The sequence below is a fragment of the Chinchilla lanigera genome, unplaced genomic scaffold (assembly GCF_000276665.1).
Source record: "Chinchilla lanigera isolate Chin_1 unplaced genomic scaffold, ChiLan1.0 scaffold00008, whole genome shotgun sequence".
NCBI classification, from domain to species: Eukaryota; Metazoa; Chordata; class Mammalia; order Rodentia; family Chinchillidae; genus Chinchilla; species Chinchilla lanigera.
The window spans coordinates 15,302,383-15,321,305 of record NW_004955409.1 but is presented as its reverse complement, the minus strand read 5'-3'; the positions used below and the strand labels follow the sequence as shown (position 1 = coordinate 15,321,305).

At 34.8% G+C, this 18,923-nt stretch overlaps 1 protein-coding gene across 3 annotated transcripts in view; it reads right to left on the bottom strand.

Moving 5' to 3' along the window:
* Positions 1-18,923, bottom strand: part of Mdga2 (MAM domain containing glycosylphosphatidylinositol anchor 2) — a 765,137-nt gene that overhangs the window by 128,083 nt on the left and 618,131 nt on the right. For all 3 annotated transcript variants that reach the window (XM_005376849.2, XM_013510341.1, XM_013510342.1), the window contains one exon: positions 354-623. In XM_005376849.2, the coding sequence (XP_005376906.1) occupies positions 354-623 (270 nt within the window). The remainder of the gene's footprint in view (positions 1-353; positions 624-18,923) is intronic.

Sequence of the window (18,923 nt, the reverse complement as noted above, 5' to 3'; positions counted from 1 at the left end):
TATATATGTATATCACCAGAACAGGCATCTGTTCACATTTGCAGTCTGATCTCAATAATTCTAGTTATCACCTTGTCACTTTATTACTGATGTACTCAAAATAATCAACCTCACCTCTCATATCATAGGAATTCAAATAACCTTCTGTGTAATTCTGTAGGCACAGGTGCTATTTTAACTACTAAGATAGACTTGTCTTGAAAATAAACTAATGGAGGCTCTAAATCTGTCAAGCTACTCATTGTATATTCCTTGGAGTGACAAAATGATTTTATTCTTACGCTGACATAAGCCTAAGATTCCTTGGTCTAAAAATAAAAGATATTGGCAAAACAAAATATTTAGAAACCTACCCGTAACAAGAAAGCTGCATCTCCCAGCTCCAGCTTCATTTATGATGCTACAATTATAAACCCCATAGTTCTCATTGGAAAGACTCTTCACTGGGTACTCCGTGTACTCCTGAGAGTCAAACTGACCAGTCCGCAGTAACTTATTGCCCAAGCGCCACTCATAGGTCAGCACGCGTATTGGATAGGCTCGCAGGACCCTGCAGCTCATAGTGACACTCCGGTCCTGCCCTTGACGAATTTCCAAGAATGCTGGCTCCACAGCAGGTGGATCTGTAGAAAAGATATATTAAAATACATGAGAGCTGAGGCTTAGAGTGAGCCAATCTCATTGGCTATTCTTATTATAAAAAGCTATTTTTAAGAACACATGCCATCGGGACGTGGGTGTAGGTGGGTGTAGAGATTTAGGCCCAGGAAATTCAGTTTTATTTGGGAAATTAGATATTTCTCAATGTGGGTGGTGAATGAACCTCATTGCTTTACAATCGCTTTCCCAAAGCTTTTGCAGGTTAAAAAGCAGAGTTGATTCTTTTTCCTTCTAGCTGCTGTCCAAATAAAATTGTCATGACTGTTTATACTGTCAGTCTCCAAATAAGGCTCTGGATCTAAAATGCAACTCTGAGGCTTCAAATTGGTATGAGATTTGAAATAGATAATGCTGTTGGTTCAAGTCAGTGAATTCTAATTACTTCCCTATAAAGCTCAGTCCATGGGTGTTTGGGTACTTACTAATTAACAAAACACTACTATATAAAAGTATTTGATTATATACTACTATATAAACAATTATTTAACTGTATTTTCTAAATTATTTGGCCTGATCTTATTGGGCTGCAAATCATGATATTCATGTACAAATTTTTAAAAACTTTGCAAATTTTACCATAGGTAGAGGTGGTTCCAACACTCTGCCATGGCTCATTTATCTAGAATAACTGGATTTTTTTTATGTAATCAAAACTTGCTACATTAAAAGTTTGATTTTGAAAGGAAGATGTCCAACATTTTAGGTACACTCACTTAAATTATATAAAATGCAATAAAGTACACAAAATACAATCAGCTTATTACAACTTTCACGGACATAGTAAATTTAAATTACTTCATGGGTTCTAATCATGTGACTCACTCATTCTCTTATGAGAAGTCTGTAAAACTATCCATGGTTTTGTTTATAACCCACTTTCACCATGGAATATACATAGTCGAAGGGTATAAAAATCTCTTCAACTATCCTCTGTGCATCTTACTTCCTGATGCAAAAATTTCCAGAATTACAACTCTATAAGTGCCTTGTTTGAGATTCTTTACATCTTACTTCTTTTTTTAATAATATAAAATCGTTCTCACATTTCAGTTTGTCTGTTTTTAAATATAATATTGGTTTTTCTTCATGTCAGTCTGTTGACTGATCTTTGTTCTTTCAGCAAATATTTTTAAACTACCCTTTTAACTCTAATATTATCCATCGACCACCCATTTTTTGATGCTGAGGGCCTTTCTCTAAAAGTGCTAGGAATTTTTTAAAAATGTAGTGAAATAACAAATCTCTGCCATCGTGGACTTCAGGGTGTAACATAGAAAGCAGCAATGTAGAAAGCTAAATTTCAGAACGTGAAAAACAAGTGCAGGGAGTAAATAATGGAGCAGTGACAGACACTAGGAGGACTGACCAGGCAAGGCATTACAAGACAAGAGAGACTCAACCTGTGCTTTCTGGGGTACACAGGAAGTGGTCAGGTTGGTACACAGTAAGAAAGGTAAACAGGAGCCAGAGAGGAGGGCATGTGCAGAGAAACACGAGTGATCAGTGCCACTGGTGCGCAAAACCCAAGAGACCTTGAGGGGGAATGAGATAGAAAGTTAAGGTCCACTCAAACATCATTGCGTATCATGTTATGGAGTTTGACTTTTTTATCCTTTTGGTGTTGGGGAATTTCAAATATTTTTTAATAAAAGATTTACATGATTAAAATGTTATTATTGCTGTTCTTTTTTTTTTTTTAAGAAAAATGCAGTAGCAAATAGGAGGACATGAACCACAAAGTACAGAGAAAATGACATGAGGGGTGAAAGCATGAACTCAGGTGGGGTCAGTGTAAGAACAAAGGATGCCGAAGCAATGAGATGAACAGTGGTGTCCACCAAGAAGACAGAAGGAAAAAACAGCAGTGTGGGGTATGGCGTTCATGCTATTTCTGTGCCTATAGGAGTAGGAATACCTAATAGCCAAGTATTCTTCATTTGCAAACATATGGTTCCTGTTTGATAACCACTTTGTACTTTATTTTTTGTTTAGCTGAATGGTGGCCAGAAAATCTGAGTCCATATGTATGCTAGTTTGGGGCTTATTTTGCAAAAGGAACAATATAATACAGGACACATATTCTATGTGATTCTTTATAGTAGTCACCGGAAGAACGATGTACAAGAGTTCAGGAAGTCTGTCCGCACACTAAGACCAAGGAATCCAGATAAGGGCCTGGAATCCATGGCAATGTCCTGCATGAGTCCAGCTGAAGACCTAGAGCTTATAACAATGCCTCCCATGAATCCAACTGGAGGTCCACAGCCCATGACAATGTCTCACGCAGACCTGCTTTACGGATTTGTGCTGCAAAGGCCCAAAGGTCAGTTGTGGAATCTAGGAAGTCTATGCCAGCAGGATGAAGGATCTGTGTTAGCAAGCTTAGGGATCTGCACTGGAGCCAGGAAGTGATGCTAAGAAAAACCAGAGCTCCTCCATCCTCAACAACAGTGAGGTCCCGAGCTCCTCTGATTTTCAAGATGGCTGAGTTCCCATCAGGGAGGCCAACGCAGCAAGCTTCTCCTGGAGACTGGCGGTGCACCATCTTCCCCTCCGGAGCCAGGAAGCGATGCTCACAGTGAGAATCAGAGCTTCCCCAAAGTGAAGCCATTCTCAGTGCCAGCGAGGTCCCAAGCTCCTCAGAGGATGAAAACAGCCAAGTTGATCAGGAAAGCCAGCATGACAAGCTCCTCCAACATAACCAACAGCTCCTAACAGCTTCCACCAGCTCCAACATCCTTTTTAGTTCCCAAGAGCCTTTTTCTCTTCTTCTCCAGGTCTCCTCTTATGCTACTGGCAACAATCCCCATGTGGGCCTCCCACAGCCAGCACCACACTTACTCAGTTCAGCTGGGAGTTAGAAGTGGACCACCAGTTATCAATCCACTACAATACTTTTTCAGACATTCAAATTTGTTGACACTTGCCACATGGGTGAATAGATCAGATTTGTGTCCTGACTGTGGCTATAAAGGGTTCCTTTTCCTTTACAGATTTGCTATTTGTTGGGATTCTTAAATCTGCTGATTTAAATTTGCTCCCTGTCATCTAGGGACATTTGGGAAACTTTCAACATTAATGCTTCCAACAACACCTTGGTTATGTTCTTTAAATTCTCATGTGATTCTTATGCGTTTTTTTCTTACCTAGCATGTCTTTAACTCTCCTTCCAGATTTTTCTTGCTACTTTATTTATCTGTGCTGCCTTATTAATAAATTCTTCTGAGATGATTTAGTTCATCTAATTCTTTTTACATCTCTAATCTGCTAAACTCATTCACTGTGCTTTTAATTGTAATAATGTAGACTGAACTTACAAATTTTAAGTGCAATTATATTGTATATTTGCTAGGTCACATTTTTATAGTTCCTCATTGCCTGAAAATGTAGTCAAGTTCGTCTTTTGATGTCTTTAGATAAAACAGTGTTACGCTGTGTGGTGATGTCAAGTGAAGTTTTAAGGATACTTTCCCACTGGTTTCCCCTCAGGTTCATTGTTTTGGTGTGTTCTTGGTTAATTTTGACTGTACTGTTGTGATCACTTAAAGGTATTTGGGGGCTACCTGGAAGCTAAAGATTTTGTGTCTTCTCCCAGAGATTTGTGTGCATAGTCAACTGTCAGCATCAATGTCTAAGATCATATTAATTTAAAGCCATGGCTTGAGCCTTATTTGAACCAGCCAATAAACTGGATTTGAGTTAACAATCCGCATCATGAGTAGTTTGTTACCAAATTTTCAAATATATATTTACACATCATCGCACCCCTGGTAACATCAAACTGGAAAATTTCTTGTACTCTCTTGAGGGTGGAAATGTGCAGAGTCGGTTTACCTCAGTTTCACTCGTATAGATGAAGGGCTTTGAGTTCCAACTTCAGGGGAAGGCTCTACCATTAAGATCACCTACAAGCAAATACTCTGCTTTCAGAGTTCTTCAACTAGACTTCTGCACTTTTTGCCCAGATGCCATTAAACTGAATCTCAAATTTTCTCATGTCAGTAAATGAACTCAGGACAAAAGTGGCCCTGTCTTGTTGCTTTCATAGAAATTAGGCAAGTTATTGTTAATAAACATTTAATATACTTAATATTACCAGGAGTCGAACTCAGGTCTTTGCTCTTGCCAGACAGGTGCTTGTACCACTGAGCTATATCCCTGGCAATAATATTTACAAAACTACTTCCCAATATTTTCATTTGTTTCCACTGAGAAGCTCTATAGAATATCTTGTGTAATCAAAAACACATGTCTCTGATAACCAAGTGGAAATATCTGATAAAAATGCACAAGCAGAGGCTGATTGCATGTAACAGAGTGATTGAGACAGCTTAGAGTGAGATGAGCAAAGTGCAAAATTTATATTTCCTCTTGAATATGGTCACTTATGAGGTTGTAGTAAAATGAAAGCCCCTAAAGGATGACAAATACGTAAATAAAGAGATATGGATAGGCGTGAAGTATGTCACAAAAGTTAAAGGAGTCACTTGTTTCAAAGAACATGATTGAAAACATCAGATGCTAGTGAGAAACCACTTAAGAACAAAGTGTCTGCTTTTGACAAGTTGGATACAAAAAATTACAGTAATGAAAGTATTTTCTGTGGAGTACATACAATCTGGGTAACAGGTTTGGAGCATATGAATGGAAAAACAACAGAGAAAAGTAATGACAATTGTTTGTTCAAGAACTCTATGAGTAAAAATGACAGTTATTTCCACAGATTCTACCTTAGAAGTTATATTTACTGCTATACATTCCATCCACCTCTACTGCCTCTACCATTAGCTGGCAGACAGACTGTACCAGATTTCCTGCAGTAGCTTTCGGATAGGCCAGTGTGCCTCCAATTTCATTCATGTCGTTTTCTCATTACATTTAGTCACATGTTTCCATATTTAGTCTGTGGTTTTAAAAGAGAAAACATCTCATATTTTCTTGTTCAAAGCACTTCACTGCTTCAGCTCTACTTGTTAAGTAGGCCTAGAAGGTCTCACACATTCTGGCTCTGGACGTATTCTCAACCATTCTTCCTTGGCCATGATGGCTCAGAAGCATTAGACTTCTTCCTGGGCCCACAGGACAAGCCCTCGCAGACTCTAGACCACTGGCTTTGTTCTTTCTGCCTAAGTTATTCTTTTCTTTGCCTTTCTGGTGGCCAGCTCATACTTATCTTTTGAATTTTTACCTCTTTAGGATGTCCATTTTGATGGACAGCTAGTAAAGCATCTCCCATACAATTAATTTTTATGAATCCTAATAGTTACACTGCATGCAATCAGTATAGGGTTACAACTGGTTTTTATAATTTCTATTACAAAGAGACTTAAAATTTCCTCTTCCTTGTTTCACCCCATATATCTATCAGGGGACCTGCCATTATAGGAGATGCTAAATTATTACTCACTGACTAAATGAGTCCACACATGATTGAAAGGACTAAAGATGTTCAGAATATGGTCAAAATTCATCCTACTTACCTCTGAGGAACATGTCCACTTCATTAAATCTGTATAGGGTCTGAGAGTATGTTGATAAACAAAATATATCAGAAGTGATGGTGCACCAATTTCTGAACCCAGGACATTAGAGATGTCAGTTTTATTTCCTATCTTTTGGAATACCAACTCTAGAAAACCTGAAACGCTATGTAATAAACCCAACTATCCTGTTGCAGAGATTATGAGCACAGGATCTGAGATTATATAAGGAAGGAGAGACTAAAGCCCAGGTTTTGAGCTATTTGCACCAAGGTTTCAGACATGGGAAAACATTTTAGCTTTCCCAGACCAGATCAGCCACCCACTAAATTTTATCAAAGGATCCAGATAACACCACAGTCCATTGGGGATAAAAAAGTGGCCTGGGCAAAGCTGGACATTGTGGTACATGCCAATAATCCAAGCACTTCAGAAGGCTAATGCAGGAAAATTGCAAATTTGAGAAGAGCTTAAATTTTTGAGAGAGAAAGAGATTTGAATACTTTACAAAGAAGGAAACAGTAACCTAAGGCAACATCTCAAATGCCTGACTCAGTTGATATTAGAATTAGTGAACTGGATAAAATAAAAATACAGTTCTAGAAAGCTCCTTGTTATTGCAGTACTTTGTTGCACAGCAAGAGACAATTTACAGATACGTGTTTTCCCTCAAATATTTGTAGGTTAATATTATGAGTAGAGGGAGATTCACTAAAGCGAAGTAAAAAGACAAAGGGAGAAGACACTGAGAAGGTGCAATTTAAGTAGCACACTGAGTAGCTTCCAGAAGGAAACAATTTCAAAAGGAAACCAGAGAAAGAATCAAAACAGTGAATCACTAGCCCAACTTAAAAACTTAGGAAGTGGGTAGATTCAGAACCAGGGAATCCAGAAGACAGACATTGCAGTCAATAAACAGAATTTTGTTGGAATTTGATATTTCATAGGTGCAGAAAATTTCAACCATAAAATCAAAGGTATGGCCACAGGACTAAAATGTTAATATGGAGTGACAATTAAACACAATAGAGTCAAATGCAAATTAGTTGAGTGAATGCACATTTTCTCTCAATGTGCATTTATATTTGCAACAGCACTAAAAATATTTGCAAATGCTTTCTCTCTCTCTTTTCAAATGGCAACACAATTAATCTTATATAACAAGGTTATATCCTAAAATGCATATTTACTTTTTCTATGAATGATTTCCTGTAAGAATTCTTTGAATGTGACTGATTTATTGGATTATTTCAGAGAATAAATTGTTTATATCCTCTCTATATGTGAATGCATTAATTGTTCATACCTAGAAGGCTCAGCTTATTCAATTATTGATGGCATATAAGGGTATCTGAGAGTTTTGGTTTAAGATTCTATAAATACAATGTTTGCATAAAGCCTAATGGAGTCTGAGTTAGAAAGCATCCCTAAATTAAAGTAATGGTTACTTCTACTTAAAAGGCTATCCAAACTTCTTGGATTCAAAGTTTTTTAACCCTGAAAAAAAGCTAGAGGATTTGAAACCCATTGCATTCATTATAGCCCCATCAAGGGGTCCTATGGGAAATTTCTCTTGATATGAAGTTCATGTGCAAAGTACTGGCTGTAAATAAGCTCAACATTTTATTCTTTAAAATACCTAGTGAGAAGGAAGGACCTTTGCAGTTATGATTAAATAACTTCAATGTGAAGTTATGCACATGACAAAAGAAAGCTTCAGGTACTAAAAACAAAACAAAGACTTTGTTATTCTGATAGAACCAATTTTTCATAATGTAGGGTTATTCAGTATATTTTCTTGTGAAATATTTCATATTGTATTAAATAATATATTAAAAGCAAATATATGAAACATTTTGCAAAAATGTATTTAGATATGAAATCCTTACAAGTAGGATGCCTTCAGAGAAATAAAGAAATACCAGTGTTTTATTTAGTTAAAAAGATGCTTAAAATATACTCTAAGCACAATTTATTAACTTACAAAAATATTGGGGCTGGGGATTTAGCTCAGTGGCACAGCACCTGCCTGGCAAGCACAAGGTCATGAGTTCGATTCCCAGTACCAGAAAACAAACAAACAAACAAACAAAATAATATATCTATTTTATGACTCAATTTTTCAGTATTCTCTCACTATGTATTAACTAAAGGGATAATTAAGATTAAATTACTTTTGTTAACATTGGATATTAGGAAGTACTAGGCATTGTGATAGGATAGGCATAAAAATAATCTTTTTTTGTAACAGTAAACTATTTTTATGGAAGATATTGAAGAATAGAGAAGTTAGGCAAAGTCACCCATTTAAAAAGTGGCAGAGTGAGGACAGAAATAAGGCAATGTCATCCCAGAATGTATGCTCTTAGTAACAACTGATCTTTTGTTAGTTTGAAAAACTATTACCAGTGTTTTAGCTCTTCCCTCCAAAAAGGGCTTTGAAAATGTTGCCATACTGGTTACTACAGTTGTCAGTTAAAAGAAAAATTGGTCTATTCATAGCATCATTTAGAATTCATAAATTTTTTCAAGTGAGAAATGGAAATCATGCTTTGTATGAAGCATAAAAAATTTCAACAAAGCTGCTAGATATAGGAAAAAATGTTGTCAATGGATTTTAAACCATATTCAAATTGTAGTTTATATAGCAAAACACTATATGTGAATTAATTGATATATTAGTCATATATGTGTGAGTGGAAACAACATTGGATGTCTGGGGCTAAAAATATAACCTTTTAAATTCATAAAAATCTTAAATTGCAATGAAGCCACTGAGTAACAAGTGCTCAAAATTAATTCTGATTTAGAATTTACTTTTCTTATACCTACCAGTACAAGATTTCTGGAAAATGCTCTGAACCAGATATAGTTGTAATGTTTAAATACATGTATTGACATCCAACTTATTTAAAAAGAATAATATATGAAAATAGTAGATCATAGGAAAATATATATTGGTATATAATTCTTAATAAGTGGGTCAGAAACTATACTAGCCCACAGGGTTCTTTTATATTCTGTGTGTATATTTTGCCCTTATTTCTTAAAAACAATTGTTTTGGATGAGCACCAAAACTATAAACAATATTATTAAAAATAATAAAAAATATAATAAACTAATGTTAAGTAATATTAATATGACCGTTAAAAAATCTAAAAGGAAGTGTGATTTGGTAGATAAAAATATTCAGTTAAAAATGGAGAATGCCCACCTCTTTGAAGGACCTCAGTGTAAGTATAATCCTACTTATTTAACCATAAGAGAGAACACTGCTAAAAGTGTACACATAGGAGTCATTTATTTTCAAGCAATGTCTTCTCAAGTCAAAAGACTACCCAATAAAACATTAGCCATCTACTTTTTCCTGAGTTTAAAAGGCCTAGAGGAACTGTGCTTTTACTAAGTAAAAAATCCCAACTTTGAAGAAGAAAATCTAGGCTTTGCAGTATTAAGCTCAGTGAATTAAATTTTTTCATTGTGCAATGAAAATAGCTAAATTGCTACACTTAATGTATGACAACCCATCCTTCATGAGCATGGGGTCCAGACAGGACACAGAAGGCCCATTCACTCAGCCCCATTTCTTGTACTATGCAGCACCTCTTTCACTTGGCTGTTCCTAAGCTTTTTTAAAATAATAGCTCAGTATATATAATCAAAGCATTTTCCTTAGTTCTGTGAGGTGTTCTAGAAAATTAGCAAATAAAAGGCAAAGGGTGTTCATAAGAAGCTTTTGATTTATTGAAGGTAGGTTAGATGTACAGGTGGTAACATGGAATTTATGGCTCATGTCTGAAATGGGGGTAATCTTGCAGGCTGAACCCCTCAATTTGTGGAATCTGTGCTAATTCCAGGAAGTTACTTTGAGGTTTTATAATAAATCCAATTTATTCTGTATAAAAAGATATGAAAAAGGTTGTATTTGGAAAAAAGTACTGAAAAACTTATATGATCTAGCTAAATGTGCATAGAAGAAAAAATTGAAAGAGTAACATTTATAGGGCTCGTTTCCTCTTCATTAATGTGTTAGCACATTTCACATACTTATTTCCTTATTTAATCCTTACAATTTTGAAAATATTATTATCTTCTTTTCACAGAGATAAAATAACTAAATATGAGATGTTTCATCCTCAGATATCCCACATAGATTACAAACCAAGTCCAAACCACATGCTTTCAAAGTCCAAAATTTTGCTAGCCCTAACAAATAATGTACAAGGAAAGTGAGATAATCCAGAGCTTGCTGATAGCTTCTTAGTTAAAACCAAAGGTGTAATCTGTGCAAGAAACAATTGATAAGATGAACGTCATTAAAATTAAAAATTTCTTTGCAAAGACACTGTCTTGAGAATAGAAAGACAGGCTGCAAACTGAGAGAAAATATTTGCCAAGACATCTGCCATAAATTATCAAAAATATATAAAGAACTCTTAAAATTCAACAATAAGAAAATAGATAACCTGATTTAAAAGTGGACCAAGGACATTAACAAATTAATAGATGTCTCCCCAAATAAGGCATACTATGCACACGAAAAATGTGCATTATCTTTCACTAGGGAGCTACAAATTGAAACAATGAGATATCATTTAACTCCTGGTCAAATTCCAGACCACTGCCAGTGCTAAATGCTGATGGGTATGTGAAGCTACAGAAAGTTTCATGCATTGCTGAAGGGCATGCAGAATGGAACACCCACGTTAGAATAGTTTGGCAGTTTCTTACAAAGCTATACAGAGTGTCACCATATGATCCACCGATTTTTATTAATATTTACCCAAAGGACTGGAAACTTTATGTTCACACAAACACCCGCATATGTGTATTCATAGCAGCTTTATTCAAACTGCCAAAACTCAGAAGCAAACAGTATATCCTCCAGTAACTGGATGGGAAATCAAACTGTGGTACTTCCAGACAATGGAACGTTATTTACCATTAAAAAGGGATGAGCCATCAAGCCAGGAAGAGAAGTGGAGAAACGGGAAACACATATTACAAAGTAAAAGGCAAACTGAAAGGGCTGCCTACTGTAAGACTACATTTAACTACATTCTGGAAAAGGCAAAACTAGGGCGACTTAAAAAGATCAGTGGTTTTTAGTCAATAGGAGAAAAAGGAAGTGAATGTAAAGACAACAGAACATTTTTAAGACAGTGACTATATTCTACATGATCCCGAAGTGGTGGACATATGGTTATACATTTATCCAAACTTACTGAATGTACAACAGTAAGAGTAAATCCAAAAAATACTTGAAAAGATGTTTAAGGCTGACCATTAGAAAAATTAACATTAAAACATTGTGATTTCATCTTACTTCAAAAAGAATGGCCACCATTAAGAAATCAAATAATAAAAACTATTGGACAAGCTGCAGGGAAAAGTGAACACTTCTACATTGTTGGTGGGAAAGTAAATTAGTACAACCACTATTGAAATAAGTATAGAGATTCCTCTAAAATCTAAAGCTAGAAATTCCATTTGACCGAGTTATTCCCTTTTTAGGTATCTTCTCCAAAGAATTAAAGACATGTTACATTGATACATGCATATCCATATTTGTAGCAGCACAATTGATAATAGCTAATTCTTTTCTTTAATTTTAAAGAGAGTAGTAAACGAGAAACAAAGAAATAGAACAGCAGCAGCATACCAATATCATGAACATAAACAAATCAAAGCAAGAACATTCAAAGTGATACAGAGTCTCAAGACAAAATAAAATGAATCACTAGTGGTTGTTCCATTACATATCATTATCCTCATTATCCTCATTATCAGATTAGTAGATGTAAGAATGAAAGATTGCTCAAACCATTATAGGGAATAAGAAAATAATTCTTCAATAATACAGTAGAGAGAATACAGAGTTTCACTAGACAAGATGGTAGGAGTTCACCATTGTAATTCCACTGCGTATTGTTACCAACAAATCAGTTGCTCAGACCACCAGACACAACCATGCACAATCAAGCAGAACATATAAAAGATCATTAACTGTTCATCTGAATACACCATCAGACATCAGCAATACAGTTATTGCAGCTATTCATATATATAGTTATATTTTGCATTCCTACTTTTTTTTTTCTTCTTTCCCTCATCAGAGTTGTTCCTTCCTTGGAGCAATTTCTTTTCCTTTCCTAACATCTATTGTATGTTTTGAGTTTTACCTAGTCTTTCAGGTTCCAACACCAAGGAAACAGTATGATGTTTACCTGTCTGTGTCCAATTTATTTCACTTATGAATATGGTCTCTAGTTGCATTCATTTACCTACAAAAGCCTCTAGATTATCTTTTTTATTTTTATTTTTTTTCCAGTACTGGGAATCGAACTCACTATCTCGTGCTTGCCAGGCAGGTGCTGTGTTGCTGAGCTAAATCCGCAGCCCCAAGATTATCTTTTTTAGTAGCTGAGTAATACTCCATTGTATAAAGGTGTTTCAAGTACAATAAACCAAGTTAAAACTAGTAGCTAAGGTAGATCAAGACTAGTGCAAGTTATGTTGATCAAAGATGCATTTGGAGGTATACTATGGAATTGTGGAGAATCAGGTGTAAACTGCACTTGAGGCATGGGTAAAAAGTTTAAAGGTGTTGAACAAGGGATTTACGTGTGTTCAAGAAAAAAAATCAGTTGTATGCCTTATTGAGTGGGAAGTCCACAAAACTGATAAGATCAATTAATACATATCCATACTGATGAAATCAGTCCAAAAACACTGTCTGATTTCTCCCTGAAGAGTCTGCTATAGTTTAATTTTGCCTCCTTATAGCTCAACAAGCTGGTGCCAACACAGAAACAAAGACAGAAGCTGGAAAAACTAACCGAGGGCAACAAAGTCTAATAATGTTTGACATGAAATTCTTCGTGAAGAAGCAGAAGAACTGGAAGAAATTAAACCTTCAAAGCCTCAACCTATTCTGCCTTTGTCCTCATCTGAGCAAGGAATATTTGAGAAACTTTTTAAACAGTAAGGATTATTTCCATTAAAATTGCCCTTTCTAAGTGAAGCAGGAATTTCAGTGAAGCAGAATATCTTAGGAAATGAAATTGTAGTATCCACCACTTGGGCTCCTCTATGATTTATAAGGTGGAGATAATGAAACAGAACAGATTAAATTGTACAATGTTTTAAATTTGACCGTAGACGATGATGTCATGGCCATCCTTGTTGCTTAGAAGCTCACATATGCTGTAAAATTTCATTTGCACTATTATATCAACTGAAAATAAAACAGAATATTCCCTGAAAATAGCTTTTAGGAATGAACAACTGGGGAAAGTTGTTCTAGTTTATCCTTGGTATGGCACAAGCTGAATCTGCATGTCAGAAGACATATGAACATCGGCAGATGGAGTGACACAGCAGTGATCAAAGAAACAATTCTGGAAAGTTGGAAGAGTTCATAGGTTGTATTTAGTTTACGTTTAGCAAGCAATAACTTAATTTCTTGTGAAAGTTTTCCCAAACACTATGCAGTTTACAATGTGAACAAAGAGGAAGTGAAAAGTAGGATAGTTCCAATACAGAAAGATATAAGAATAAGATATAGAATAAGGATAATTGGATAAGATGGAGAACATTGGCATGAACAAGACCATGTTTCGTGTATTATGTCATACTTTTGGAGTAACAATTAAATCAGACAAGGTCTTGCTATGTAGTCTAAGCTGGTCTTGAACTTTGTCTGTAGAGCAGGGTCTCCTGAATTCCTGGTCCATCTCCTTCACCCCTGTAAGTGCTCGGAAAGCAAGCATATACCACCACACAGGCCAAAAACTTTTAGGTTTCAGAAAGCTAATTTTCAAACTGCTTCTTCAAAAGACGTTTTGCTCCCTTGTTTCTGTTTGCCTTTACTAATCTGTCTATAAGTCTTGGCCTTTTATTTTTGATGCACATGTTAAAGTGCTAAAACTTTTACAAATGGGTTAAAATGAGGAGTTAAATTTCTAAGGTTTTTATTTTTTTCACAGAATAGACAAACATTAATTGTACAAGCCAAAAGCAACAGTAAACAATTAATTGTCCAAGGTTGTATGAACTTATTGTTGTATTAACTTATTCTGTCACCTGGCCTAACAAAGAAATCAAAATTGGACAATACATTTCTGACCATATTCATTCAAAAACACAAGACACTTGATAATAGCCCAAATTAGAAAAATGTTACCCAAACAAAAGTATAACTAAAATGCTGCTTTTTATACCAAAAAGTCAAGAATAACTATCCAATTTTTATGCTCATAGATTTAAATACTATGGCATTTTATTTAAGAATATAGGTGACTAGAGGTATAAGTGAAATATATTTATTCATTGTTTACAAAGCAGATGAGTTATGTAGTTCATTAATATGGTCATAAATGTAGTAGATATAGAAGTTTCAAGAAATAAAGCCTTTTCTAAAACTATAGATTTTACAAAAACCACATATATGAAATCAGAATTATTGTACAAAATCTTGGTGAAATTGTGGATTCTGATCTTAGACTGAAAAATAAGCAGATTTATTGCCTCAGTTTTGGCAAGAAGGAGGTATAAAATGTGTACATTGTTCTCCCAAATATGAGAGTAGACCATGTATGTTTTTTGACTTTTGCTCATGGCTTATGACTATCTCTAAAGAATTATTTCACATTTAGTGTATATTTTATTTGAAGTTTTTGAGCATAAAAGACATCCTTCAAGTATTTTTCATTTATGTATAAAATTTTCAGCAAAATAACAAACAAAACAGAGCAAGAAAATAAAGCTAAATATTTTTTAATTCTAATGATAGTATAATTATGTTATCAATACAATGATCATATTGTTGTATTAACTTATTCTGTGGCCTGGCCTAACAAAGACAAACACACAGATGACAAAGATTTTTAGTGAGCACACAAATGCAGGGGATGTTTACTGTAACACTCTAGCAGGACTGCAGAAATGGCTTCTTAATTATAATTTAAGGAAAACATTTAGTATGCATGCTAGTATTGAAGCAGTAAGTACATTATTTAGATCTGTGGACCTTAGGGGTAGTGATTTGGGCAACAGTGTGTTATCCTGAAGATATTAATAATTAGATCCATTAAGGAAACAATAAAAACTACCCTAAAACGACAACATGCATTTTACCATATTTCATATCAATGTAGTGATCAAAGGAAAAAAGCACTTTTAACATTCTACAAATTATTTTCTATCAAGTCATAGTAAGGCTAACTTTCATCTCTTGAACATGTTTGTTGGTGAAAGCGAAGTTGTTTTCATTGCCTCTGCCAAGTCCGAGTTGCTGCAATTGCAAACGTCGAAAACATATTACAGATTCCTTATTAAAAATCACTAAATCTCTCTGGAAGCATGACTCATAGAGGCAAAATAATATTTATGCCTCCACTAACTGCATTTTTAACTACTTATTTTAAAATCTGAGTTTGCAAATACATGTCATTTCCTAGACTTTCTATACACAGATGCACTGACTGCAAATATAAATATAGTTGGGTTAGTCCTCCGTATTGTCAGTTTGTAAAAATGTATTACTTCATACTCAGATGTACATAATTTAGTAAGTCTGTTTGAGGAAGTGTTGTGGGTGTTGAAGGGAATAGTATAAAACTGCTCTCTTTGCAGGATTTATGTTTTAGCTGAGAAGGGCAAAGTATAAATACATGATTATTTAAACAGTATAACAGAATTTAAGAAATGTGAAGTGCTAGATGTGAAAAGGAAAACTGCACAGTACTAATGCTGTAAGTTTTCACAGACAGAGAACATGACTGTGTGAAGGAATGATCAGAGCATGGTTTTAAAAAATATAGTTTTGAGTGCTTAGAGAGAGTGTGGTAGGGGAAATCACAGGAAAGTACCACTGACACCTAGAGTGGCTAGCACTCAAAACCGGATATTGCACATTTGCTGAGTCTGCAATTTCACTCTGTATCCGCCTGCCGGTTAACTGGAAGATTGGGACTGACCACAGAGGCAAAGGAGTATGCAAAGCAAAATCACAGAAGTGACCAAATGGCAAAGCAGAACGCATGCTGACAATAGCAATGGATAAAAGGACAGCATTTTTAGTGCAGCATAGAGTTTCAGAAGTTGAGTAATCTATATATCGGACTAATATATGTATAGGACCACATTCATGTATCCAATCATTAATTCAAATTATTAGAGCACTATTAGATATTAAATCCCTTCCTGGTTCAGTATTTCAAATATATCAGAAAAAATTTTCTGCAATAAAAATTTTGTAATTTTCTTCCTTGAAAAGTTTTATGCATGAGCACTATAATACATGATACCATGTGATATAAGTACAAATGTGAAGAGGCAACTAGAGCAACTCTTGCATTTTACCTTCCAAACTTTGAACAAGAGGTCTCTAAGCTACGCAAATGGTGTAAAACTTTGTGAAACATTTATTGGCTGACATAACAATTCTAATTTATTGGTGGAGCCAAAACATAGTTCTTTCAAAAAATTAAGAAATATTTTCAAAAAGTAAAATATAGCATAAATTTAACTGTATTCATGAAGACATATTTTTGAATTATATTAAAGTAATATTACCAGTATAATAAGCAGAATAACGGGCTTTGATATACAATCCTATACTGTGTTCAACTTGTACACCAAATCATTCTTTAATAATATGTCATGAATATGCTTTTGATAAATGCATTTTTCCAATATAGGCATATAAATTTTAAGTTTTGAACAGAATTTCCTGTGTTTAGCTTCATAGTATTATTTTATGACTTATACGCTTGAAATTAAGGAAATCATTTGCTTTCCTCTATCAATAAAAATGTTATGTTAAGAAAACCATTTAAGTGTGTTTCCAGAAAACATCATCAAAAGATTCCTATCAGAGGAGAACTATCCCAAAGTGCTATTGGAGGCATCTCTTCCCCTGGGGGATGAATTTCAGTGTCTGTCTGGTTTGAGGCCTTACTTTGGATGATACTAATATGCTGATACCAGTATTTTCATGACAAATATAGATATGATACTCTAATAAAGTATCAGTGTAAGCTGTATAACTCCACTGCATATCTCTTATTAGAATTCTGCTTTAAGTCCCCAGGCATACTCAATCTTGCTTCTTGTGTGATCAAACTCAGGAAACTATGCCTTCTTTTTCATTTTCCTGGTATTTCTTTTTATTTTTCTTTTTTGAACCAGGAATGGAACTCAGGAGCTTGCGCTTGCCAGTCAGGCACTTGTGTCACTGAGCTATATGCCTGGCCCTTTCTTGTTATTACAAGTGTATATCTGACATAAATTTCTAATTCTTCACCTGTCATAGGAGAACAAGTTGGGAAATGTAGTCTCTAAGGAAGTATTAACTCTACTAGTTCTACTCCAAGTTCTATTTTGTTATTTTTTTTTAATTCTTAATGAATTTTTATAAATAGCTTTACTTCCCATGGTTTTCTCAAGGTGTTTTACACATCTTTACCTAACAAAGATCTTCCAAAAATAACTTTGGCCTAGGTTTGGGATTAGTATTTAGGCAAAGGGCACGTGGGAGGCTACTGTTGCAATGTGAGCACTGATCTGGTCCCTTTATACACATGTGCTACCTTCTCTCAGAACGCTGAATGGAAGTGTTCCTATTTATCATACAAGTATACACAATATAACCAAAACACTCAGAACATTTCCAAATAGAGAGTAAATGCTTCCTGATCACACATCTGTAATTGGTCAGACAATTTTAATACATTCAGATAGACAGCCATTTCCTCAGGGTACTTTTACTCAATTTTCTTTCTCACATTGCTCAGCAATGTTACTTTGTCCATCAATTCACCAGTTAAAATCTGACACAGCTGATTTACAACACTGTCCAACTAGATTTACTGTGGCAACCATATCAGAATATTGTCATGGATAAAACCTTTCAATTGCCAAAGTGCAAAATAACTAGAAATTCCTTCCACACTCTAATTTTACACATGTTTGGTTTCCATTTTGCTCTTTCCTGTTTAGTGTCTAATTTTTCTAGCACTGGTAGACTTTGGGTTAGGTCCAATAGTAGCTTTGCTAAGTTATAATTAATCCAGAAATATCTAAGTATTTATTGAATTTATCTTCAAATGTTATTTTAACTGGGAGTGTTCTTTAAAGATGAAACAATCTATTTTGTCTTACTTCCACATTCATTTTTTTAAATGCTTCTGAAAACAATTTTAAAGTAATAGGAAAAGAAAGGAAAGGAAAGGAAAGGAAAGGAAAGGAAAGGAAAGGAAAGGAAAGGAAAGGAAAGGAAAGGAAAGGAAAGGAAAAGTGCTCCCAAGAAGAAATCAAAAGTCTTTTCTTGTTGCTGAAGGTGGTGAGTGAGTGGGGCCTTGGTGCAACTCACTGAACTGTGGATTACATTCCTGGGCTGTGTTTTGTGAATTTTAGGTACAGACATCTCCTGTCCTTATCGGGGAGACTTCACAATGATTAAACAAAGTAAGATTTGAGATTGATTAAGATGAATTAATAAAATAAAAATTAGTACTCTGACAGGAAAAGATCTACTTTTCAATATTGTTTTCTACTAATTTAGTTGGTGTGTTTTCACAAATCCCATACTGGTTCTTGAATTCAAGTTTTTAATCCATGAAAATTTGTTGAAAAGAACTGAACTAACCCCACAAGATTGCTCATTTATACATAATATTGTATTTAGGATTTTAAAGGCCATGGAAAGTTAAATTTCTTTTCCAGATTAAATTTCTGTTAATATCTTAGTTAATGCTTGAGGGACATGTTACAATAAC